General features: G+C 49.7%; 1 protein-coding gene and 1 long non-coding RNA gene across 5 annotated transcripts in view; one reads left to right on the forward strand and one right to left on the reverse strand.

The window, feature by feature from the left end:
• Window positions 1–3,788: 3,788 nt before the first annotated feature.
• Window positions 3,789–10,498, reverse strand: LOC140684449 (uncharacterized). Its single transcript, XR_012056724.1, has 2 exons — window positions 10,363–10,498; window positions 3,789–7,088 (listed from the first exon to the last, which is right to left on the reverse strand). It is a non-coding gene; the product is annotated as an uncharacterized lncRNA (long non-coding RNA).
• A 329-nt stretch (window positions 10,499–10,827) lies between these two features.
• The window catches only part of HPSE2 (heparanase 2 (inactive)), a 107,180-nt gene continuing 91,326 nt past the window's right edge, over window positions 10,828–26,681 (forward strand). For 2 of the 4 annotated variants that reach the window (XM_030276203.4, XM_030276204.4), the window contains exons 1-3: window positions 10,828–11,087; window positions 12,079–12,236; window positions 23,718–23,879. In XM_030276203.4, the coding sequence (XP_030132063.1) occupies window positions 10,828–11,087; window positions 12,079–12,236; window positions 23,718–23,879 (580 nt within the window). Of the gene's footprint in view, window positions 11,088–11,272; window positions 11,612–12,078; window positions 12,237–23,717; window positions 23,880–26,681 lie in introns of those variants that run through there. The other 2 variants (XM_030276205.4, XM_072931169.1) reach the window with 2 other exon arrangements.

A 26,681-nucleotide genomic window follows, 5' to 3' on the forward strand; every position in this document is an offset into this window, starting at 1 on the left:
GGCCGCCAACCGGCACCGCCGGCCCGGACGGTACGCAGGGCACCGAGGAGTTCGCCCACCCGCCCCGTGCGGGAGCATCCCCGCGGCGGGCGGCACCGTGCGCTCTCTCCGCACCTGGTGAGATGCTGGCGGATCCACGCCGCAGCAGAATCGCGGTGATACCGGGCAGCCCCCACCCCGGCAGCCAGAGTGGGCTGCGGGCCGAACAGCGAGCTCTGCCCGCCGAACGGCGAGCTGTGCCCGGCCACCCGCGGCCGCGCTGGCTCCCGGTGTCATCCCGGGCACAGGTCTGTGGGGTGCGGTGCGGGGCTGCGCCCCCACTGCACTGTGCGATTGGGGTTTGCTGAGGGGCTTCTGCCAGCAGTCTCTGGAGCTGGAATCTGCATTCAGCCTCCCTCTGTTATCTGTCGAGGCCCTACTCTTCAGCTTTTCAGTTCAAATTAATTTCCCTTCTTCTTCCCGTGGGAGTCGTTTTATTTTTTTCTTTTTTTTTTTTTTTTTTTTTGGGATTTTTTTAATGGGGGGTGGGTAGTCGTTAGATTTGCAGTCTTTCTAGGAAACAAATGTACCACACTGTAAGCTACATTTATTCTCGTGTCTAGACCTGATGGGGAATGTTGCTAGGGTTTATCAACTTCAGAAGTATGTGCTTGAGAATGTACTTAGGGATTCCTTAAACTTTTGTATCTTCCCTGGACCAACATTCACGACAAACTTGAAATGAGGCTGGAGAACTGGAAAGCAGTTGCTTACAACTGCAACAGGCTCAGCAATGGCAAAGCAAGAGGCTAGAAAATGTCATGGAGGCAAAGGAAGTGCCCGAAAAATTCTGATTATTCACTCATTATTGCTCCCATGAAAATAGGTCACTTTCTGTGTCGGAATGTCAGCAGGCAGACAGGTAGGAAAGCTAGCAGGGGGATCTGTGCTCCTTTTTGTGCTATGAGAGACTCTTCTCTCTCTCCCTCTGGGGGAGGCAGCTATTTTTTTTTTTTCCACATGTGATGAATTCACTGGGTGTTCACAGGGGCTGTGTGCTATTTTACAAGCCCTTCCTGATCGTCCACTTTCTAACTACCCTTCAGTAGCACTGGGGAGATATTACCTGGTGTTCTACGTGGGCATGATTGATGAAGGAGCCACCTGGTAAGCCACGTTTGAAACCTTGCCCCAAGTTCTGCTGCCTGAGGGCCGGATCTCACAAGCTGCCCCAAGCAGTACCCAGAGTGACTCGGGACCAGCACAGCCTGCTCCTGCCTTCCTGTCTGCAAGGTGGGGGATGAGCACATGGCTGCTCCTTCTTTATTAGGACCTCGTGGGAACTACTGTTTGAGATCATCCCATATTTTAGCAATGGCAGGCTGTCATCAGCCCTGAATTTCTTGCAGACTTCTTGGTGCTGAGAATATTGTAAAGACGTTTGGTTTTGTGCCATTGCGTTTTGTATTGCTGATTGGGAGCTGTGTACCCATGGCAGTAGTTACTAGTGTTTATTAACTTGCAGGTTAGATTCCTGAAAGGTTTTCTAGTGATAAATTTCTCAGTATAGGAACTGAAGACTGTGAATTACAAACGTGCTTTTTTTTTTTTTTTTTAGTTAATTAGGTATTTGGAAGGTATTCTTGTCCATAGTACCCTTGTCACTAGCAATCCGTGGACAGCGGTTTGGAAACCACTGGTCTAGCCTGGAACATGTGGGAAAGAAAACATGGCACTGCAGGAGAAGAAACCACAAGGTGGCAATCTCTCGCTGCACTTTTACTGGCAAAATAAAGATCTGGCCAAAAAAAAAAAAACAAAAACAAAAACAAAACCCACAAAAAACACCAAAAAAACCCCAGTATCACGGACAGTAACTGTAAAGCTGCAGAAGCAGTTAGTCACATCTTGTATCTTCCAGAGTCACAGCCATCCAGTTTTGATGCTGGATTTTCTCTTCTGAAAGCTTTTCCCTTTAGTATGAAAATCTCAGTCTTGAGGAGCTGGATCTGTAGGCTACACTTTGCTGGCTTTTCCATCCTTTGCCCCCAAATAGGCAGCAGATGTTGCTTGTTAGATTGCTAACTACCGGTGCTGCTTGTGTGCCTGCAGGCAGAGCTACTGTGCTTGGAGAGGAAATTTCCTCCTGCACTGGAGGCACTGTCTGGCTCAGGGCATTGCTGAGCTCGTGTTATACTGAAGTACAATATAATGGTTGCATCAGCACCCTGCTTCATGCTCTGACATGCCTCAATGGGAGCAAAGTCACTTGGATGTTAGGACTAGGCAGTGACCTGCAGGCTGAGAGTGTATTTGTTCTTGAGGGGACTGCAAAGCCATAGTGGCAGTGGCTCCACTCCAAAAAGATGTGGCCAGAGGGTGCAAAAGCTCAGAAGAGAAATAATGCTCAGTTTAAGGTAGAGCCTCTCTGGTCCTGCAGTATCAAACACCATCTGTTGCTATGAGCTCCCTCTCCATCAGGACATAACTGTGTTCTTGCCAGATGTTAGCTTACATGTGCTACATGTAAAAGTAAACTGGTGTGAAAGCTGTGGTCAGATGTGCTTTCAGTAGGATTTGCCCTGCATAAGTGACGACGTGCTAGCCAGCCTCTTGCTGAGAGGATGCACTCCAGAAGTTGCAGGTGTGTGGTTGGAGTGTGTTCAGTAAGTCAAGATAGGAAATATCTTCCAAAGCTCCAAATAAGACAAAACAAACTCAGCTTTAGCACATGCTCAATTGATTGAGTCTTTGGCAAAGTATGACATGAATTTGCAATGTTCTCACTGAGGCCCATCCTGGCTATATCCTGCCTGGTGAGTCCTTCAGCAAGCACAGCATAGCTGTCCTTCTTCTCTTATGCTGAATCCTACTTCTTTTACCTGCTCTTCCCTAACTCTTAGGAATGACAGCCTGATTCCCGCTCACCAGCACTGTTCAGGTTCTGCTTTACACTATGTCTGCCACCACTGAGATCCCACTTGTGTCACGGCCTGCCAGTGGTGACTTCTCTAGTCACTGCTGTCCTCTTCCAGCTCTGGCTGTTCAGGTCCAGACGGGATCTGGAGGAGGTGGGAAGCATGGACATGGGGAGTTTCCTAATGTCTCTTTACATCACCTTAACTTTAAGGTCTGAAATCGGAGTGCAGGAGGCTGTGGTTTGCAATTCACTTCCTTCCTGGTTGATGGGAGCCCAGGGGCTCTGCTGTCTGCTGGTCCTCTAGAAAAGGGCCAGGAGCCACCAGGGACTCCTAGTGGGGATAGAAATGTTAGCAATCCAAATCATGATGGGAAACAGAAGGAGGAAAAAAAAAAAAAAAAACCAAACCAAGAAAAAACCTGATTTTTTTTTTCTCCCCAGAAAGCAGGAGGAAATCTAGCAAGGACAAGGCTGGCTTCTCCTGGAACATATGTGCAATCTGATTGTCACTAATTCTCTGTAGCCAGCTTAGGGAAGATACTTTCCTTAAGTAAGTGAAATAAGCACTGTGATGTGGGATATATGATAACTTCAGAAACAGAAGGAATAAGACCCCAGGCAAGAGAGCTTCAAACAGTGTCTTTTTTTTCCCTCTCCTTTTTCCATCTCTAAGTCTGTGGGTGTTCAATTAACCCTCTTTCTCTCTGCTGGCCATGATGGCTGCAGCTTTGCAAGGCTTTAGCCAGCCTTCTGGATGATGATGTGTTAAGCACTTGGTTTGTGATAACCAGTTTTCTCCTGAAATGATACCAAAAGTCTGCTGCTTTGATTTAAACTGTTTTCCAAGCATTTTGATTAGTAACAAAAGACAGTCCATTCCAAGAGAATCTTGCTTGAGGAAGCCATGAAATTTAATTCATTTTTGCAACTTAAATATATAATCAGTGACATATGGTAATAGTAAATACAGGGGGGAACGTCATTGTTTCAGTCAAATTTCTGCATTCAGTCAAAACCTAATACTTGTAACATCAAACTATATTTTCCATTGAACAGGAAATAAAACATCATTTTTTCAAAGAAAATAGACATGCAATTGCATGCCTATTATATTGCTTATATAGCTTTATTTTTAGCTTTCTCAACTGTTTCTGTTCTAAAGGACCAACAGAAGGGAAACTGTGGAGGGAGAAGATACCCAGTTGCCCGTGGTAGAAAGGACAAAGATGTATGAATAAATGCACTTTCCCTACAGGGCAGTAAAGTTCTGTCCCTGGGTTAGGGACTCTGCACCTCACCCCTCACTTCTGCTGACGTGCCAGCCCTTAAACAATGCTGAGGTGAGGATGAGTTCCTGTAAGGGCTCTGGAATTTATGCAGAAAGAACATTGCTTTTTTGGGCAATGGAAGCAGAGTATTTGGTTTAAAGTCTATCTGGCATCAACCTGAGATTTCTCCCTCCAGAAGTTCGGGTCACTGATGTACTGCTGACCTTCCCCCTCATTCAGTGGTGCTCTCTTCTGAGCCTCCAAGTTTCATGGTTCTTTATGGGCATTTAACTTTATTTCTGCTTCATCTATTTGTCTGGTTTTCAGGCATGTCCCATTGTTTTCTCCTCTTGCTCTCTAGCCTTGAGTTTCTTGTGTTGCTTCTGATTTCTCTAATGGACACCAACAGTTTGCAGCTTTGACATAGCTGGTTTGTCCTGTCTTGGTCTGTAGCAGGGCCATGCTCTGATGTCTGGATAGAGCTAGTGACAGAGAGCTTATTTGCCCTATGCAAATAAATACAGCAGACAGGGGTTTACAATTTTATCATTACCTGAAATATTCCTTTTCTTTTCTGTCTCTCTCACCCCAGCAGCCTCTCTGATTTGAGAGTATTTTGGCTGCTGTTTCTTCCCCTGAGCTCCGTCTCCTCGTTGATTTCTGCACACAGTTCCTTCCTCTTTTTCATAATTGACTCGTTTGCTCCTCCAGTCTTGCACTTCATCCATCTTCTTACTTCCCCTCTCTGATCTAATTCTCATGTCCACTTCCTTCATTTTTGCTGCTGGAATGTAAAGCATCCCTCCAGAAAAATAGGTCTCTGTCAACTTTTACCATCCCCCTCATATTCCCTCTTCCTTCACCTCTATCATCTCCCCCAGATGGTGGGACAAATACTCGCTTGCATTCATTCTCAGGCTAGTAAAATTGGCATATTCACTTCTCTTTCTTTTTCACGTGATGATGTGAAACAGGAATAATTCTACACTCTCTGCTGCTCCAGGCTGGGCTCCATCTGAAGAAAAAGGTTTCCAAGGCTATTGTGATCTTGAGGGCACTGCAGAGCTCCAGTCTCCAGTTGTGTTCTCACTCTGCATCTCTTTGACTGGGACAAATTGCTGCTGTATTTTCTGCTTCTCAAGATATGAAAGACAAAAGTGAAATCAGACCTAGCCACTGATGAGTACAGAGAAGTTAATGGAGCCAAAGAACATTCTCTGTCCAAGGGCACTGTTGTACACTGAAATGTTCTCAGTCATTATGTGGATTTTTTTTCTGCTTGCTGAAGAGGCACTGGGCAAAGGGGATTTCTGTGTGCTGAAATGGCACCTAGTTTGAACCTCCAGAGCAATTCCTACAGCTTTATGGAAATGGTGCATCTCAGTCTTTCAAGGACTTCAGAAGTCCTCTTGGGACTTCAGCACTCTGGGATTTCACAAGTTCTCTCCATGGACAAATCTGCAGGACCAGGGCACCTGGGCTTTTAAAAATTTTTTTCAGACCATGCATCAGAAGTCAGGTAAAGTAAAACAATAAGGCAGATAAGGGAAACAATAAATGCTGTTTATTCCAACAGAGTACATGGTATCTAACTTTTCACAGAACTAGAAATTAAATTACAAAAACTGAAAAAAACCCCCAAAAACCCCACATTGATTGGTAGCTGCCTAAAACTCTGTTTTATCCTCCCAGTTTCATTCTGTGGTGTGCTACCCAGGGAGAGCCCACACTCACAACCTTTATGGCACCAGTGGGGTTTTTTTGTCCCTGTCCCCCCCCACCTTTTTTTTTTTTTTTCAGGTTTCTTCATTTTGCAGCTAGTGAGTACAGAATGACTCTCAAAGAAACATTCTCTAGTTTCCTATGGCTAGATTTGGAAATACCAGTTTGCGCTCCTTTCACGCTGGCAAAAATGCAAAGACAACACTGCCAACTGTGCTTTTCCTGACCAGGCCGTTGGTTTTGATTGATGCCTTGCCTTTGGCATGTCTGGAGGGAGGAAGCTCTCTCAGTAGGTTTGCTTTCCTCCTGCTGTGGCTGAGCTCCCTAACCAGCCAGTCCTTCTAGCTCAGACAGAGGTATTTGCTTTTTACAGAACCTCCCAGATCACCTACATTAAAGAGCAATATGTGGATCCTGTATTAAATCAAGCAACTGTCCTCTGTCTGTTTGATCAGGTTAGGCATGATACATAAACATGCTAGAAAATGGTTTCAGCAGTGGAGTTCAGGCTGTGACACCCACCTTGAGGCACTGGCAGTTTTAGGAGGTTGCATTCCAGACGTTAAGGCTCTTGTGGTGAAAATGATGGACACTGCATCGCAGAAAGAGCAAAAAGCTCAGTAAAAAGAATCTGTCATGCGATTGCATGCTCCGATGATCACAGCTTGTCATACCACGCTACAGGGTAGAAGCTTAAGAGATTGAAAAGAAAGTGTATTTTTGTGAAGTATGGATAACACTCTTAATTTTCACTTGCTGAATTTTCTCCTTGCTGGCTTCTTTTAGAGCATCCATAACTCAGATTTACTTGACAGCACTACAGAAACAGACATGGTTGATATCTTGGGAATCAAAGACATGATGATTTTTTTTTTTTAAGGGCTGTCTAGCCTGTTTTATCCTTCCCAGCCTAATGGAGGTTTGTTTGGTACAGGACATCCTCTGATGATAATAACTTTCATCATTTATGAGCAAAGTTTATTCTTTAGTGAACTAAAAATGTTCCTCCTAAGGAGATTTCCCCCATTTTCTTTTGGGCCAATTTGTATAGCCTGAGATCCGAGTTTAGATTTCCGTTGTGCTTTTTCTTCCCTCTTCTTTTTTTTTTTTTTTTTTTCCATCTGAAGAGGTTTCCTCTGCTGCAAACCTTCAGCAACTGCTCAGACCATTTACAAGAAGCACTTTCACAGGCAGTAGCTCTACAAAAGAGAGGAAAAATCGAAGTGACTACCTATAATAATGAAGTTAAATGCAGTTTTAAGTGTTTGTGAACTGCAACTGACTGAAAGGGTGCCAAATATTTTACAAATATATACAAAAAGACAGGCCCCTGCTCTAATCAGCTTGTAAATGAAAAGAAAAGTACATTGGCAAGAGCAGAAGAGATGATATGGCATACTTTAAATAGTTTATAGGGAGCTGGAGAATTGTTGTTTATTTGGTGATGTTGGGAAAATATTTAATGTGTTTTGGTTAAGCCCTTTATAGAAATGCTTCTCCTCCCCCAGTTTTCTTTTCCAATGACTGTTTCAGAGATTAAAACCAGCAAGTTTCGAGTAGATGGAAAACGGAGAAACCTATTTCGAAATTGACAAAACCGCGAGTAAATCTTTATAGATACTTTTTATGTGAGTCAGGCTTTCTAAAGTAATTATGGTAATATAAGAAAGGATCGTCGCTTCGCCGCCCCTGCGGACGGCGAGCCAGGGTCGCAGCTGGTGTAAATTGAGATACCGCCTATCTGGCGTGCCTGCCTGGGGAGGAGGTGACCGTGGCCCCTCTTGGCGGATTCCGGGGCCGTCCCGGAGCTGCGCCGGGCGGCAGCGGCGGCTCCCGGGACTCGCGGCTCTCGGGGCTCCCGCACCTCCGCTGCTGCCCCGGCGCTCGCGTAACCGAGTCATTTTTAGCCTTTAAATGTTTTCTATACCAAGCCTACAATTTATTGAAAAATAGGCCAACATACAAAAAAGCCCAAACCACTGTATTTTTAGATTTATCTTGCAGCTGCTGGGGTCAGATGCAAAGTGGGGTGCAACTGCATTTCCGAGGGCACAGGACTGTGGCAAGCTCCCGGTGTTGGTTTGGAAAGCTCAGACAGGTAAATTAATATTTCCTTTAACGTCGTCTTCCCAGAATCTGGAAGGTGACTCTGGCATCTGGGAGGATTTTTGCCTATTTCCCTGCTGTTTCATGTTGTTGGTGATATCTCCGCAGATAAGTGACTTCAGTGCATCCGGAGTTTGCGTTCAAAGCAGAGACTAATTGTGGGGAACTTTTCAGAATAAACACATTTCTCTTTTGAAGTAATGTGTTTGTAAGTAAAAAATATATTAAAAGGAGGTTAAAGTGGATAATTTGTTTAGTTTTTGTTTGTGGGGTTTTTTTTCCCTTTTACTACAGAAAACTCTGGAATTTCGTTTGAAAATAAAACCATCCTCGGAGGGAGGCACGGTACAATATTTCGGCCTGCAATCATAACAAATACCCCCGAAGCCTTGCTCTTATCTTCTAAAAGCATAGAAAAAAAATATTAAAAAATAACGAGATAATTTTGAAACTCGTGTTCCTCATTTGGAGATGACCCAGAAAACTGCGCAGCTTCTGAAGCGGAGGCTTTAAAGTCCTGGGTCAGTTTTAAGGGCTACTGCAAACCTCGGCAGAAGTATTTGCAGCCGAACACAAATTTCCAGGCTTAAATTGCCTTCTTCCTGTCCCGGGATGCCAGGGCTTTGCACAGCTGAAATTGCACAGCGCTTTTCCCCGGATCCTCTTACTTATTCCAGCGCTCAGAGCTCGCTGCCCCGGCCACCCTTTTGCTGCTCTGGGTCATCCTGCGCTGCGCTCGGCAGCCCATTCCCAGGGGCGGCTTGAGCCCTGCTCCCGGCTCCGCTTTGGCGGGATGGTTTCACGGGAAATCCTAGTTCGTGGATTCCCTGCTCACCCCGAGCAGAGCCAGAGGTATGTCTCATCCTTTCCCACGCGTTACCACAGCGGCTCCGTGCCGCTCCAGCGCCCGCCCGAGTGAGCCGGGACTGGCAGGGGTGGCTGCCCCTCTTGTCTTGAGGCGTTTCAAGGGCAGAGAGACAGGGGGAGTGGAGAACTCCGCCGGAGACAGCGCTGTCCGCGGGCTGCATCGGGGCCCAGGCCGAGTGCTTCCCCTCTGTGCGGGGCTCCGCCGAACACGAGCTCCGGGACTCGCCGCCGGGTCACCGGGGCCGCTCCCGCCGCCCCTCGGGCCCTGACTGGGGCGGTCGGGGCGTGCAAGTGGCTCTGCACGGACACCGGGAGAAGCTGGAGAGGGTTCCCAAGGGCGGGCAGCCCTGCCGGGAGAGCGGCTGCCCGTGCGCCCGGAGTGCCCCTGATCCGGCTGCCCGGGCCGCTCGTACCCGGCCCGCCGGCATCCCCGACGCTCGGCCACTCCCGCGGCGGGATTTATGCCTCGATCCCGAAGCCGCGCTGCTGCCCGCAGCCCCGGCACCTCCCGACCCGGCGCCTCGGGTGTCCGCAGGTGGGTGCCGGCTCCCCCGCCGCGCCGGGCCCCTCACCAGCAGATGGTGCTGCGGCCGCCCCATCCCCGGGGCTGCGGGGCCCCGGCGGACCGCACCTGGCCCGGCTCAGCCCTCCCGCCGTCCGCCCTCCGTCGCCGGGCCGGCAGCGGCACCGGGGCCCCGCGTCCCGCATGGCCTGGGCGACGCGGGAACAGGGGCGGGCCACGGCGGCCGAGAGGCCAGGTACGGGCGGTACGTGTCCCGGAGGAAGCGGACTGCTTGTGGGGGAGTTCGGGGCTCGCCCGGGAAGCGGCTGCTGACGGAGAGGATGTCCGATTCGGATGGACATTCCTTGAAGCTCCCGGGATTGTCGGCTGCCGCCACCGATCCCCGGCCCGGTGCCACGACCTTGCCCAGAGCTGGCAACCGCAGCCGCCTGCACTTCTGCAGTGCGCCGAGCCCTGCAGTCCTGCCCGGTCCGTCCTGGAGGGAGCGACGGAGGGCTGGCCCCGGCACGGGGGTTCTCGTCGGGCCATCCAGCCGTGCTGTCCTTTCCCTCCCCGTTGCGGACGTTTCCACACCAGGCATTGCCGCTACCGCCCCTCTTCTTTCCCTGCCGCTGGTGGGACACCGATGGGCCCGGAGGCAGGCGGGAAAAGGAGACCGGCGGCTCGATTCCCCGTGCCCCGGTTCCCCGAGGTGCACGATGGCCGTCGTGCGAGGACCGGCCGAGCCCCAGCTTCGGGCAGGGCGCACAGAGCGCGCCGCGCCGGGGCTCCGGGGTGCCGGCGGCCCCCAGCCCCGCACGCCCGTCGGGTCCCGCGGAGCCTCCAGCGCTCGGCCCCGAGGGCCTCGCCCAGCGTCGCGGGTCCCGGCGCAGTTTGGAGGTAACTCTTCCCTCAGGTAGTGTTTGGGTTTTTTTTCCGGGGTGATTACCACCCCCCACACCCCCCCTCCCCAACCAGAGCCGTCCTCGCTGCCTTACCGTCTCTGTCGTTCTGTACCGGCGACCATCTCGAACCGCGCTGGCCGGTCTCCGCGCGCCGGTCCCCGTCCCGAGCTCTCCGGTGTCTCGGTGTCCCGACTCTGTCCCGGTTTTGCGTGCGGGAGCCGAAAACGTCCGCTGGAGCCGGCGCAAAGCGAAATCTCGGTGCTGGCGGGGCTGCGGCAGGGCGGCGGGCCCCGAGCCGAGGGGGTTAAACCAGGAGCCTCCCCTTACCTTCAAAAAGTTAAAAATGTCTGGAGCCTGCATCTCTTAAAGGGGCGGTGCTGGCTGCAAGGAGTCTTGGCACCGGCTGCGAGAAAGGCTGGTCAGGGGCGTGAGTTCCCCTCCACCAACACCAAAACATTGCAAAAAAAGGCAGAGCGCCCCACACTTTAGATAAGGACAATTAGCCACCAGCGAGCCCCTGCAGACAGCGAGTTAATTAGGGGTTCCCTGCTCTCCGGCATGCCCTGTCCCAGCTCCTGCCCCCCAGGGCTCTTAGCCCTGATGGCACCTGGGCTGGCCCTTATGGCCACCTTCTCGCTGCCTTCCCAGGCTGGGGACAGGAGAGCACTGCCGGTGGAGAAACCTCCAGGTGTGAAGGGAAGAACTCTCATTCTCCTTGATGTCAACACCAAGAGCCCTGTCAGGATAATCAGTGAGAATTTCCTCTCCCTGCAGCTGGACCCCTCCATCATTCATGATGGCTGGCTCGATTTCTTAAGGTAAGGCAGGAGCCCCCCGGCGCCCTCCCCACGCCGCCCGCGGGGCGCCCCGGCGGCCCCGCCGCCCAGCCCTGCCGGGCTCCGCGCTGCTGGCGGCGCTTGTTGTGACGGAGGGAGCGAGGCCATGGTTTCCATTAAGATGCACATGTTTGCAATGGAGAAAGCATTTCGGAGACTTATCAGTTATGACTGCAAAAATGTCGTGCTCCCCTCGCTCCAGCAACCGCTCCTCTGCAAAAAGCACAACACGGGGCCGAGGCAGCACAGGGTGGGGGAAAAAAAATCAAAATGGAACAAAAACAGCAGCAGGAACGGGGACGCCTGCCGAACCGAGCCGAGCCTTCCCCGGGTCCCGACGGGCAGAGAGCGGGTGTCGGCCAGGTCTTCTGAGCCCTCCGCTCCCCGGACTTCCAGCCCTGCGCGGGGGGCAGAGCCGGGCTGCAGCTGCGCTGGGTCCCACCGGCGGTGCGGAGCGGCCGCGGCCTGGAGGCGCTGGGACGGCCAGAAAGCCTTCTCCCCGCTGGGTGAGTCGGGGAGGGAGAGCGGGTCTCCTCCGCACGCCCGCTCCGAGGGTTCTTTCGGCAGCCGGACGTGGATGCGGGAAGGCGCGAGAGAAGCGGAGCCGGGACGGTTCCCGCTTTTCTCCCCTCCCCGCTCCTCTGCCCTCCCGCCGGCTCGGCCCATGGCGCGGTCCCGGGTGGCGCTGAGCGCCTCTGCCTCCTGGACGCCGCTGCACTTGTCCGGAGGGCGCCGGCAGGACGGGGGGGAGCCGGGCCCGCCGGCCTCCGGGCCGCCACCGGCGGGCGGGGCGGCTCCCCGCTCCGGGCCGCGCCGCTCGGCCCGCGCAGAGCCCCGCAGCGCTGCTACCGCACCGCACTGCCCCGGGCGGGGCAGCGGCGGGTCCCCGAGCCCCGTGGTCCCCGGTCGCTGGCGGTACTGGGGAAGCGAGGGCCCGGCCCGCGGCTTCCTCAGCCCTCTCTCCTCTCCCCAGCTCCCGGCGGCTGGTGACCCTGGCGCGGGGCCTGGCCCCCGCCTTCCTGCGCTTCGCGGGCAAGAGGACGGACTTTCTGCAGTTCCACAACGTGAAGAACCCGGCCAAGAGCCGCGGCGGGCCCGGCCCCGACTACTACCTCAAGAACTACGAGGACGGTGAGCCCCGGGGCCGGGGCGGGGGGCGGGCGCTGCAGCGGGGGCTGCGGGAGCCGGGCGGTCCCGCTCCGCCTGCCCCGCACTTGCCCCGCGCCCGGCGGGGCCGTGTCGCGCCCGGGCACGGTGCCGCCGGGTACCGGGCAGGGGAGAATTCCCGTAGCTTTTCTTTCCCGAGAGAGGGGAGCCGAGGAGCTCGTAAGAGCTCGCTCCCCCCATTGCCGGTGCATTCGGCGGCTGCCGGCCCCCGGGAACAAAAGACCAGCACTGGGGAGCGGGACTTTTCGTATTCGCCCGCCCCACTGCGTCCTCCGTCTCCCTTTGCCCCCGAGCCCCGGGCAGGCAGCGCCGGCCGCCGAGGAGACTTTGCCGCGGCTCCGGGCGGGGGCACCGGAGCCCCGGGATGCCGCGTCCCGCGCTTCTTCCGCGGCTCTCGGGAGCCCTGCCTTTCCTCCCGGACCTCGCCCTGTGCGCGTTTCTGCGCCCGCCGCAGCCCTTTGGGCTCCCCGCTGTCCCTCCGGGCTTGGTGACCGTCGGTCCCCGCGTGCTGGTGCCCGGCCGGGGCTGCTCCCGCTCCGAACCGCTCGGCCATCCGAGCTCTTTCCAGCCCCCGCCTAGCCCCCGCCTTTCCGCTGCTCCCCTTTCGCCGTCTGCCCTTCTCCCCATCGGACCTCAGTACACAAAAGGCTTTCACCTTTCGCGGCCCATAATTCACACAAAGAAACTGAGTAGAAAATTTAGAGCCATATCTCCGTCCTAAGGCATTTCTATTAAGAAGCAGAATACGATGTCCACATGCAAGAATGTATTGATTTTTCTCTCTTGCTTAGTTTGTTTCTTTTTTTAAAGAAACGAGTTGTTTTGTTTTTTTTTTCCATACTCGACGACTTACAAAAATTAGCATAAGATTTTTCCATAAGTAATTTTGAAGGCCAATTAATGCCAGACAGATCCCACTGGGCAGGTCTGTGGAACAGAGGAAATTTTACAGAGATCTAGTCAGCAGCAGTCCAGAATGGAAAAAGCAGATGCATTTGCCAGTTTTTTAGTGGCTCTCACTCCTGCTGTTTCCCTACATAACCTCTCTGAGATGAATGTCCTTCTATTCCCACACGCAGGCAGGTGGGTAAGTTTTTGTGCTCCGTATTTCACTTGCTCTCTTAGCTGGGGCAATCCCGATGTTATTCCTTGTTTTTCTTCTTGAAACAAATCTCAGTCGAAGGGTTTGTTGTAAGCTTTGCCTGCTGAGATGCACTTCAGGAAAAAATGCTGACCAAACTTGCCACAGACACCTTGTACAGTGGAAATTAAGTGTGCTGCATAAAACTGTGGATGGGGCTCATACAAAACATTTGTAAGAATAAATTTCCCCACCTTTCATATTTCAACAACTTGCAGGAGAGAACTTACAGTTGCTTATTAAATGTCTTCACAACAGCTTTCATGTTAAGAAAGGACTGAAATATTTTGGCTTTTTTTTTCAGTTTTCCTCATGGCAATAAAATTGAAATGTAGCAGTCTTCAAAATGAAGCTTTTCATAGAAGTTGTAACCACAGGTCTTAACTTTTCATCACTTAAATATGGAACAGGACCATTGTGAATGTGGGTGAAGGAAGGGGAAGACACATGTGGTGTGTATCAAGCATTGGTGTAAATCAGAAAGGTGTGGTAAAAGGGATTTCCTGCCTGGAAGCAAAGCTCTCATATTTGTTCTTAAGATCTGTGTGCAAACTCCAGGGTCAGGGAGTTTCACCCTATTTGGATAAGGGCTAGAGTTGCTAGTAGCTCACATCCTTTTGTGCTGAGGCTGCACTAAGTACTTCACTAGAGGGATCCAGTTCTTCAAAATGAAGTCCTGATGCCACCACAGCTCTTTGCCCTGCTGTCCTGAGTATGAGCTGCCACCTTCTCCATTTGGAACCCTCGTTCCATTTTTGTTCCCTCATCTGTGGCTCGCCCAGGACCTGCTTGGAGTCAGGACATGCAGTTTGCTCTTGCTGCTGAGGACTTACAGCTTCAACAGGCAGCACAGAAAACTGATGGCAATCAGCACCTGAGCGTGGGGGAAGCCAACAAGCATCCTGCTAGGTACCCTTCCTTGTCCCCAAGCTACTATCTGGGGTGGTTGAAGTAATTTTCTATGTCCATGGGCTTTTATATGTTCAGTACCTATTTTCTGAGATTTCTTATAATGGCATGGGAGTGGGGAAGATGTTGGGGGACCTGATAAGTTAAAATAGTCAGAAAACATTTAACAGAGAAATAAATGAATTTTAAAGTCTTATGCAGCACCCTAGCGAGTTTTTAGTGACGTGACCAGTGACTGGTTGTTTTCTGCTTTTAGTCAGAGGACCTGAGGATGACCTGAGGATTCATTTATGTGTTTGTCTTTTTGCCCTTCTGCCTGTGGGTGCACACAGACTCAGATCTGTGCCCAAAGAGTCTGGGCTCTCTTTGCAGCATCCACAGGTGCCCCCATGCCTTGTGTTCTCCTGTGGCCTTGCACAGAGAGGGAGGAAAGGGCACTTCTTATGTTCCTCTAAGCTGCAGCAACTCACAGAGTGCAGGACTGAGAGGTGAAGGGCTCGTGTGCAAAATTGCTCAGAGAACTGCAGTTACAAGTGAGTGACTGTGAGTGGTGTTCACATCACAGGCAGCTGCACCCCACTGTGTGCTCACAGGCCGCACCAGCGTGGCCCTCTCAGGCATTCAGATGGGAGGCAGCAACAGCAACAGGACTGCTTTGTATCATCCTTCATGGGCCCTGTGACCATGCTTGCTAGAGCTGGAATGAATCTCTGTACAGGGATCTTCATCCTGTAAATCCCCCTCTGCCACCCTGCTGCTCTTCTGACCAAGTATTCCTCACTGTTCCCTTGGATGGTTTTTTTTTTTGTCTCTGTGGTGCTCTGCCTTTCTGACTATCAGACCTCCTCAGAGATTAACCTTACTCTTCCCCTGAATTTAAAATTGTATTTTATTCCCTTTCAAATGGTCAAAACTATGCACACCTCCACCTTCTGGAAATTGCTTTTACCTAGGCCTGCCTTTGGGCTCACCAACCCGTTTTTTCCCACTTCTTTCTTTCACGGAGAGTCTGGGTACTCTCCGAGGGTAGTAGTAGTTGTTTGCCACTTGTATCTAAAATGTACTTAGTTTTCCTGAAATAAGGTGACTCCTTTAGGTTTCAGGGTAACTCATTTCTTGTTCAGATTACTCCTGGAAACACAGAGCTGGAAGTATTGTGTGTTACCAGAGGTGTATGATACCTTTCCTTTGTATGTGTGAACAGCCTCACCCCAGCATAAACTGGCCATGTTTGGGCAGCAAAGGTAACAAAGTGCATGCTCTGTGGTTACTGCCTGGGATGCCCATGAAGAGGGTGCATGTGGCACATGCAATTTCATCACTGGCTGGCAGATTTGCCAGCACCTGACAGGGCAACTCCTGAAAGTGGATGCCTGTGGTAGATGCTCCCAGTGAGTCACAGGGTGTGCAGTCTCTGTTATGGTAGCATGGCTCTAGGTACCTCCTGGACTTTGCTAAATATTAGGTCATCCAATGTGTTATATTAGCACCCGCCTATGTTGCATGCCAGGTGGCTTCCATCCCAGGCAGCCCCGACTTTGGATGGCCAGTCCTGGAGCCCACCCTATTTGGATAAGGCATTGACCAGCCTGAGGTGTGTTAGAAACCCACTTTGATGTATGTCCTGTGGTACCAGGAGGTGTGGCTGTGCCAGAGACTTTTTGGCATTTTATGATCAAGAGGTGTAACATTTTTAACCTGAGAGACTTTTCCCTCCCTTAAATGGCGTTTCTCTGTATGTGCCCTGCTGAGTTCATTTTTCTTCCCCAGCTGTGCTCAGGGTTGTGTTTTGTTATCTGGAGATGTGTTTCTCTGCACATGTCTGATTCCAGGGCAGGTACCAAAATGTAAGGTTTCATGCTCAGTGTATGTAGTAGGCCTGCTTCTCCTTTTTCTGTTCAGTTTTTCCTAACAAGCAATCTGTTCAGCCTGTCCTTTCAACTGCCTTATATGTGCCAGGGAGTAGTTGGGTCTGAGGAATGGGACAACAAGAAACACTGGTCTCCAGGAAAACAGGCTTGAGCAGCTCCTCTCTGGAGGAAAGGCTTGGGCTGTTGTTGGTACAAAACCTCTTCTGAAGCTGAGTTTGCTAAAACCTGACTTGCCTGCTGTCCTGGAGCCTGGTGTTGGAGTGTTACATGCGTGTGGAGCCCTGGTCTTGTTTCAGCAAGAGATGCTGCAGGTGCTGTCTCAGTGCCTGAACCCAAAGCCCGTTTTGGAAGCTCCTTGCTGGTGCTCCAGTATGAGTTTAGTGAGCTGATGTGGAGCTCCTCATCTGCAGGGTGATCCTCAGCTGCCCCATACCCTAAAGCCACAGAGCCAGCTTTGGACAAGCTGGGTGGCACAGACATTGCTACAGCTCCCCCTGTGCAGATGTGCTGCGAGGAAGAGTCCAGTGGAAAAAGAGGAGCTACAGCTGGGGTCCTCAAAGGTGTGCTGGCCCAAATGCACAGCTTCTCACTCCTGTACCCAAGCTTTTGTAGACTTTTGTAGCCTTGTCATGGCTGAGAAGAGACCAAAGGACACTTTGTGTGTCCCTGTGTGGGCCATGGCAGAGAGAGGGGAAGGGGACTACATTTGCGTGCTATAGGTAGTGCATCAAAGAAATTTCTCAGCTGAAGTGTGTATGGACAACACATTTCAAAAATACTCTTTTAATTGCTGGTAAGTTGCTTCCTTCTATTTTATCACTTTTTAATTTTTTTTTTAAATTTTTTTTTAAGGGGATACCAGGCATCTGGAGAAATGTCCAATTACAACAAAGAAAATTACAAAGTCATGTTTCTTTAACCTTCCATACTAGTCAGGGGATTTTGCAGTATAGTGTGGGGAATTTCACATCATGCTGTGTAATGTTGGCATTCTGTGTGTTCTTTCAGTGTTGGATCCATTCCTTCAGGCATCCTCAGGTACCCAACACTGCATCTAAGCCTCAAAATATGTCTGGCAGTGGGAACATATTTTCACTTTTGCTCAGTCCATAGTGCACAAGTGTCTTCTAGGATGCCATGCTGTTAGAACATCCCTGAGTGGAAAGGAAGATAATAATGACCTGAGGATATGTTAAATGACCTGAGGATTCATTTATGTGGTTACACGGGGGCTGGAGCTGACCCCAGCTAGGGCTGCTGTTCTCACTCTTCAGCCCCTTCTGGCATATCCCTGCCCTCCTCCATGCCTGGAGCCCGAGTTTGCGTGCTGAATTAGCTCAGGGATCTCAGCTGACCAAAACTTGATGGTGGAGATGTGATTGCACTTCAGCTTGCTCAGCTGCCAAGTAGACCAATGCTGTGTGACCAGGCTGAGGTGTAGAGGACAGTGTTGGCAAAGGAAAGCCTGCATTGAAGGCAGATGGGACTGCAGCAGTCTCAGTCTTGGTCAGATTACATCCTTCAAATCTATGTCCTGAAGGCAGGAAGTATCACCTCGTATTTCTTTGCCATCAGAAGGGTTGGTCCCCTTGCTTTCTTTATGATCTGTGCACGGTTCTTCTGCTGCTTCCCTTGTGCTGGCTCTGGCACATTTCTGATCCTCTGCTGAGCAGCAGAAAATTATCTCAAGTTAAAAAAAAAAAAAAGTAACAGCTTTACTGTGAATGTAGTGTGCAGGATTATGAGGATGATCGTGGGGTATGAGAATACCTGAGCCAGAGAAAGAGAATGCTGTTGCCACGTGTCTGGGTGTGTCCCTTTGGCTCTGCCAGCTCGTAAAACTGCAGTAGATGTTTCTGAATGGAGAACCATCTTGTTGTCCTGGTAAAAACAAACGAATTTTCCTTTATTCAAGGAATCATCTTCTGTTTCTAGACACCCAGGGCCCCTTTTCTGTCTGCTTTGTGTCTCTTGACAGTTTAGACATCTGTCCTTTCAGAGCTTGAAGAGGAAATAGTTGGTTTTTTTCACCCTCCAAGTGTTTCAAACACAGCCCTTAGAGAGGGCTGAAGCATTTCAGGCATAGCAAGAACTCAGTCCCCAGGATGGGAAGGTCCTCTGATGTCCTTTGGACTTCTGGGATTTGCCAGACCTGGGCTGCTCTGTGCTTCAGCAGAGCTCTGAGGCAGCCTCCTGCCCCCAGGTTCCCAGGCACCACAACTGCAGAGAAGGAGCTACAACCTGCTCTGCCTCTATAAGGAGTCCCAGGGCTTAGTAGTTTCCTTAGAAATTACAAATTAAAAAAAAAAAAAAAAAACCAAAAAAAAACCAAACAAAAAACAACCCAGGTTGTAGAAATCATGTTACACAAGGTAAGGGAGATACAGCCTGAGCAGGAGATACTTCCAAAGATTGCCTGTTTATCTCCATTTTCTTTTTAAAACAAAAACTGTTCTGCTATAATCATGCATGAAAAGTGCTTTAATAACTGCAGGAAAAGGTGCAATCAAACATTTAACTTCTGATTTGTTAGCTATTTGCTTGTGTAGTGGTGAAATAAAAAGTTTTCTGTGGTTATGCATTTAATTGTTTATAATAAGCATCCTAAATTATATTTTAAAATTGCATATTTTTGTTAGCTTCACATTTCTTTCCATGCTACGTCCACTTTGTATGAATTAAAAGTGATTCATGCAAAATTATATGCACAGGGAAAGATGTGACTTTTTGTACACAACTATCCGTACTACATTAGCAGTTGGCATTCAGGAAAAATGTTCTGAATTTATTATGGATTGGTCTCTGAATACATTTAGGTAAGTAAAAAGTGAATCTAATGATGGGGATATTAGAAAATAATTGGAAACAAACACTGAGAGCATTCTTATGCATTAAGTAGAATAGGTGCTGACACACTAACCAACGTAAAGAATATATATTTAAGGAGTAGGATGATGGAAGTGATCAAAGTTTTATCTTTCAGTCATAGAGATTTTTCATCTTGGAAAAAGTGACAGAGATTATGATAAATGCTTGGTGTCACACAGAGAAGACAATTTGGGAATGATTATTTCCTTGTTTTCTTGACACAAGAAATAGGGAGGATCCAGTGGAATTATTACATATAAAATGAACAAAAATGACTTTTTTTTTAATATGGTGGGAAATAACTTCTGGAACTCATTGTCAGAGAATTTTTCCCAGCTAAAAGAAAGGAATTATACTAATGTGTCGAAAACTTGCCCTTTAAAGACAAATATGATGAGGACGCAGTTTGTGGCTTGAGAAATCTTCTGTCTTTCTAAACAAAAGTTGTGTTCCAAATTTCACAATCACTGGGCATTTTATAACAATTCCAGCATACAAACCTGTTTTTAAAAGCATTTTAAATTTGTTGATTTAAAAAGTAGGTATTTTACAAGTCTGGCAATGTGAAAATTGTAAGACTTTTGCCTGGTCACTCATTAAACATGTATTTAGTTTTGGTACTAACATAATTTTCTAATTTGAATATTTTGCTAACCAAAATTCTTAGCAAAAGGGTTCAGGTTTTGTTAGAATGAAATCGAGGATCTTTTTCCCTTTTCAATTCACTTTTCAAGACTGGAAATTTGAAGCAAATAGTCCCCTGAGGAGGATGGCTAAACTCAGCTTTTTCTGGTGCCATGGCAGTGGTGACTCTTGCTGGAGCAGTGATTGCTGTGGGCAGTGCTGGCTTTCACACACACAGACACAGAAAGATGAGTTACTTCTCCTCTTTACCCTTCTGTCACACCTCCCTCTGGCAATAACCTCATCCCTCTGCCCTGACCTTCCTCCTTCCATCTTCCAGGTGCTCATCTGCAGTGGTCTGTGTCTGCTCCATGACTGCAGCAGCTCCTGGAATGAAATTGCCTATGGACAGATGGTGGCATGAGCCATGGGAATGTCACCTGCACACAGGACACACTGACCATGTGTAAATTCTCGGCTAGAGAAGCTCATTCTGTGCAAGGGAAGCCCGGCTCTGGCTGGGAGCTGTCTCTGCGTGCTATGCACCATCCTCAAGGTCTCACGGCTGGAATTTCTCTGCCCTGTGGGAAATGGTTACTGAGACCCCTTGGTGCGGGTGGCTGAGAAAGGGGCCGGTAGGGCTCAGCTAGTCCTGGGATGCCCGGGAACGAGCGTGGCTGCGATTGTGCCTCTCCTGAAGGGTGGTTTCTAACTTGTTCTTCAGCATTTCCTCGGTAGTTTCGGTGGCCTCCACGGGCGGCGTGCGCGAAGTGGCAGGAGATATCCCGAGGCGGGCCAGGGAGAGAGAGCAGCCCCTGCCGAACCGCGTCCTCCGCCGCGGCCCCGCAGGGCAACGCTCCGGTGGGACCGCGGCTCCTCCGCCGCTCCCGGGGGTGCGAGCGGCGGGGCCCGGGGCTGTGCCGGGGCCGGGACTGCCGTCGGCAGCCGCAGCTCACCTGGCCGCCACACGGGTGTGCTCCCGCCATTCCGCTGCCGCTGCCGGGCCCGCACCGCGCCGCCGCCGCCGCGGGCCCCGCGCCCGCCGCCCCGGAGCGCCGCGCCCGCCGGTCCGGCCGGGCCCGCCTGAGCTGGCCAGGGTACTGACCCGGCCACCGGGGCACGGCTCCCGGCCGGCCCTTTGGAAAGCATTCCGCATCTGCTGCGGCTCTCACATCTGGAGTTCTTCTTTCGCACTCCTGGCAGGAGCTGCTCGGTCCCGCGTTCTGCTGAGCAGTTTATCGCCTTTTTTTTTTTTTTTTTTTTTTTTTTTTTTTAAACTCCAGGCTCAGGAAGGCAGTGAGTGCCCGCCTCCTGCCCACTCAGAGCAGCCCTGCCCGAAACCTCCTGGGTACCATCTTCCTCCTTGGCTTCCACGCATCTGTCTTTTTTCCGTCTCTTCCTTTTAAGATTTGAAAGCTGTGAACTCCTTGCTGTCTGTGTCCCTCGGGTTGCTCTTGCTGAGAATTCCCCATGGCCTTCAGAAGCTGTGGTCTGCCACCCCTCTTCCCTCAGTGCTGTTGTGCACCAGAGAGGTGCAGAGGTGCCTTTGCCTCCTTCCCCTGCAGGAGCAGGCACTGAGTTCCTTGGTGAGCTTCATGTCCCAGACATCTGCCCAAAGTTTAAGCTGGAGTTATAATGACTATGGGGTCCACCTCCGTCTTTAGGTCTTGGACAAGTTTCTTGGGTCCCTCACCAATCTGAGAAGTCAGGACCTTGCATGTCTTTCTTCTGCTTCCTGAGTGTCTGCAGGGGCAGCTGTCAGAGAGCCCCATGAAGATAATTGTCAGAGAGTGCTCTGACTTCTGTGCCCTGATTGCCTTCCCCACACTCTTCAAGAGATTTGTCTGCATGTGACTTGACATCCTGGTGGTAATCCCTGTCACAGCAGCTTTATCAAAACACTGCTCCTGCTCTTCATTCCAGGGCCTGCCCTCTGTCCCCAGGCCCTGCTGACAGTGCATGCAGAGCATCCTGTGGTACCCAGAGACGGATGTCACATAGGACCCACTGCCATGGTTCCCTGCACCCTCCAAGGTGCTGGCCCCTGACCCTGGTCCTGGGCCCATGGTTCCTGTACATGGGTCCACATTTGCCCTGGTTTAGGTTTTAGAAGTCATCCATTCCTTTTAGGAAACAAACTTGTTTTGATCCAGCCTGGACACCCTTACAGAAATTTAAAGAGAATTGTCAACAGCATATTGTCCATCTAATTTCAAACCTCTCTGCCTCTCAGTGTTCTCCTCTTTCAGGGCCTCTTTGATGTGTTTGGCTTCATTTTTCCTTGGGGGTGGCAGGCGTTGCCTTCTGTTCTGTAGGAAGGGAAATCCATCACCGAGGAAGGTCATGGGTTCTAGGTGACTCCAGCAGCCTTTTCTTGTGTGGGACAGATGTAGGGTTGTGTTTCTTAATCTTTAGTTTCCAAGTATTTCCCACAACAGGGGTTCAGGATTTTATCATTCATTATTTGGGCAAAGGCTGGGTAGGCACAAGTCTTACTCAGTGCCTATCCAAGAGAATGTGCACTAAAGCACACAGCTAAGGGGTCCATGCTCATTAGCTGCTGAGGAACATTAGTCCTTTCTCTTGCTCCATATCACTGATGTCCTTATGCTGGGTGTGGAAATACTGAACCATATTTTCATGGTATCTGGATGCTGCCCAGTATCCACTCCTGAGTATGCTAGCTGTGGGTGGAGGAGAAAGCTCACATGGCTAGCTACAGATCATGGGTACTTTAATAACATTGCTGTTCTGAGCAGACTGTTTAGACAGCCTTTAGAGAAGCTCTACTCATCCCAAACTGCACAGAAAAGAGGTAGAACACAGACTGGGCAAGAAACTGTTGTGACTCTAGGATGTGGCTCAGAGACAGGAAGATAATGTGGCTTCCAGTCCTCCACCACATGTTTGGAGGCAGTTCTCTGCTAGTCCAAGAAATAGCAGAGCTTTGAACCTCAGTTTGCTGAACCTGAGAAACAGGAGTATGACTTTCAGAAGCAACTTTGGTGTTTCTCAATGTGCATAGCAATAAAGGAGTTGGAGAGTGTGTGTGGAGCAAGGTGTGACTCTCTTCTGACAACAAGCTTCTTCAGCAGCTTCTAGCTAGATGAGAATTCAGCCAAGCAAAGATCAGCCTTATGAGGCAAAGTGTCCTTATGCAATGTGGTGGAAGAATTCCAACTTCAATCCTTGCTTATCAGAGCTGGCCGCCTGAGGTTTTGTAAGAAATAGACACAGCATCTGGTGTCTGTGGATCTGAACATGTTGCAGTTTATTAAACTCATAAGGGACCTAGCAAGGACTAGTTTGCAACACTCACCTTCTAGTTAGACTGACATATCTTACTTGATTTTTGTTCTGCCTTGCTACTCCATCATTCTCTTTCCCCAGCAGGTGAGTAGTTCTAGGGTAGGGAATATAATATTCTTGTCTCATAATATGGCTTAGAAAATGCTCATATGAAGAGAAAACAATTGTTAAATAATCCTTCTGCCTCCTGAATGTCAGGCATTAGAAGGATACAGACACTTGTTCAAAGAGTCATAAGCCATGATGACCTGTGATAGCTGCAGTGAGGATAAACAAGGTGAGAACAAGCCTTCTTCATCACCTCTTTGACAGGCAAGGTTAAGTGGAAGCCAGGGATTACTGGAACGGGATTTAGTCTTTTCTCATTATTTAGTGTCAAATACACATGTAATAGGGTTGTAATATAAATGTTGGGAGACTTTTGCACTCTCCTGCAAGGGAGGGGTCAGCATTGTGAGAGAGCAACTGCTAGGCAGGTAGAGGATGGAAGGGTCTGTAGGTTCTGTGAGCATATAACTTGAGCTTTGTGTGGGAGAAAAAGAGACTTGGGCTGGGGAGGGTCATTTGATAGGTGGATCCAAGGGGTTTGGGTCCTTTGGTTGGGTTGTTCTTGCCGAGTGATGCTTGTGTGACTATCATATGGGCTGGAGCTGATCCAAGCATCTGGCAAAAACGAAAGCTGAGGTTTGGCCATCTCCCTCTTTTCTTTCCCTTTTGCTGTAGACATTGTTCGCAGCGACATTGCCCTGGATAAGCAGAAAGGCTGTAAGATCGCCCAGCATCCTGACATAATGTTGGAGCTACAGAGGGAAAAGGCAGCTCAGATGCACTTGGTTTTGTTAAAGGAGCAGTTTTCAAACACATACAGCAACCTCACACTAACAGGTAAGGCTGCAAGACCAGCTCTGGAGCCAGGAGCTGGGTCTAGTTCTTGCTAACTCACAGGTGTGTTAAAACCCTCGGGTTCCTCGCCTCTGTATGAATCAGCATCTCTCTGGCTGCCTCTGTTTCCTACCAAGGTTACTGGGTATTGGGAGGGAAAGAACCAGCAGGAACTGGAGGTGTGGACTCATAAGGCCTCTGCAGCTGGCACCTATGCAAACACTCCAGATTTGGTGCCCCTGAACAGAACATTTTCTACAGTCTGACCTAAGCAGAATACCACGGCATGTGAAGTGCTGGAGAAATCTCCCTGCTAACTGTTCACGTCGATGGGGCTGCAGCAATTACTAAATTTGGAGTCCTTTAAGCTGCAGCTGATTTTTTTTCTTTCCAGAGCATGCACTTTGTGTGAACCCAGTAAATATTAAAGAGCAAATATAAAGGGATAATGGCCTAGACAGAGATGAGAGGATACTCTTTTTCTGGCAACTGTTTGTATTATCCTGGGAATAGAATCTCGATGGAGGAGACTGCCCCATTTTGGATACACATTTAATGGTGCTTGTAAAGGACTGATGTCTTCAGGCAGTGAGTGGGCAGAAGGATGGTATCCCAGCAGCCAAGAGGGTCCTCTCATATCTCTTCTTGTTATCACTACAGCTGGATGAGTCACAGACGATGGGAAGGGAGGAAGAGACTAATAAATCAAACGAGACCCCCTTCTCCTCTTGACAGGTCCCTTTCCTGTGAAAGGCAGGCAGGCATCTTATTTTTACAAGAGAGAGGGCTCTGTGCTCTGTACAGTGGCCCTCCCCTGCTGCTGGCCTGGGAGAGGCAAACCAGTTCTGCACAATGTCCCCCACTCTGCTGCCCCCCCTGTTTCAGTGCCCAGCCCCTGCCGTGAAGCCAGCATGGGTCTGCATCCTCACCAGTGAGCTCTGCCTCTCCTGGGGACATCAGCTGTGTTGGAGCTCTCGGGGACCCCACAGAGGTCGGATGGTGACACCAGCACTGTGGAAAGGCTCAGCCCAGGGGGTCACTGGATATCGGGGCTCTGAGTGTAGCTGAATCGCATCATTCCTGAAGGCCCAGCATTTAAATGGGATCCTCAGAGCCGTTTCTCATTCTCTGTAACGTAATCCACTTGGCTGTTTATTCCCAGTACAACTGCTGGAATCAACATTGTCAGCTTTTCCCCTGACAACTTGCTTACTTTCCACTAAACAAACTTCCCTCGAGAAGTGAAGCTGCTCTCCCCTATCCTCCTTCCCTTGCTGCTTCAAAAGCTCTCTGGCATTGCTCACATTTTTTACAGAACCTGCAGAGCAGAGGTGCTACCTGGTTATCAGACTAGCTCTTAGCCTTTCCAAGTGTGTTTACAGGATATCTCAGAAGGTTTTTGCTCTAACTCTCCAGGGTGGAGAGAGCAATTTCACCAGAATATTACCCAAAGAACTATTTTAATGTTCTTTAACTCCCTTTGAATGTGAGCAGAGCAACTTCATAATTGTTATGAAGTTTAATCTTTTATTTCATAGACATAGTCTGAGAACATGGTCTCTAGACAGCTAAGCATAATATTTAACTGGAACTCTACTAACTTGTGTAAATATTTCCCTTCTCTGTGATGGATCTGGTGTTTGGGGTGGGTAGAGGGGGTTGTACATCTGTTGCAGAAGGACATTTCTTACCTTCAAAATTCAATCAGACAAAGTTTGCTTGAGGACTTCTTTTTGTTCTGCACAGTGGGTTTGTACAGTGCTATAGGGAGTCCCCAGGTCATGAGGCAAGTTGCAGGAGCAAGAATGCCGGTGTGGTTTAGGGAGTCCTTAGTGAAGTGGAGTATCCATGGGATCCTTGAGAACAGGGTTTGCTCCTGCGGGTCTGTATCCAGGAGTCACTTGGCCTCATGCAGTGCACGTACTGTGGATGACCTCCAGTGTCCAACCCAGACTGGAGCAATACTGAACCCACACCTCTGTGTGAGAGCTTCTTCTACTGCTACTTCTTCAATTGTACCCAAAAACTGTAAATGGACTATCTTGCCCAAAGTCATATGAGAATAAAAGTGATGGAATAACTCCTCTAGGAGAGCTTGAGAGTAGAAATACTACAGTGTGGCATTTTTATTCCCTTATCACTACCACTACCACTGTCGTGATCTGGATAAAAAGTCCCATTCCCTTCTTCCTCCTCTTCCTCCTCACAGGTAATATAGTTACATGAACTATTTGAAAGTCTTTCAGGACTCCCACTCTACCTGCAAGTGTGGGCAATGGACTCTGCCAGCAAACTTTCAAGCAGTACCCTCATGGGTTTAGGAATGAAAGCTCTTAGAGTGCAGGGTACGAATCTGCAGTCTCTGTGGCATCAGAGGGCTTTTCCAAATCTATTCACCAGTTGCACATAATTCCCAGTGTGTTCCTTATTTCAGGCATCAGGCAGGGCTGTGTTATACTGGGATTTAAGCTGCTCACAGCAGCAGGTACTTCCAAGGTAAGAGGGTGTCTTAGAATGAAATGTGTGTTTTGTGCTAAGACACAACTGAGACTGAGTGAAACCAGGCAGTCTTTCTGGCTCTCACTCCTCCGGGAACACGTGTGAGACTCTGCTTTAGACCACTTTGGTTTCTCTCGTCGAGCCTTCCTCGGCTCCTGTCTGCAGGCTTTCTCTTGCATCTGCCTCTGCTTTCTGCATGTGATCTTTCCAGGCTTCCTGAGCCTGCCTCCCTGACATGAGCAATTGCCTTTGATCTGTGACCGTGCTATTTAAATGCTGTACCATATTTTGAGGTTTATTAATCTT

Source organism: Taeniopygia guttata, chromosome 6 (assembly GCF_048771995.1).
Source record: "Taeniopygia guttata chromosome 6, bTaeGut7.mat, whole genome shotgun sequence".
Classification (NCBI taxonomy): domain Eukaryota; kingdom Metazoa; phylum Chordata; class Aves; order Passeriformes; family Estrildidae; genus Taeniopygia; species Taeniopygia guttata.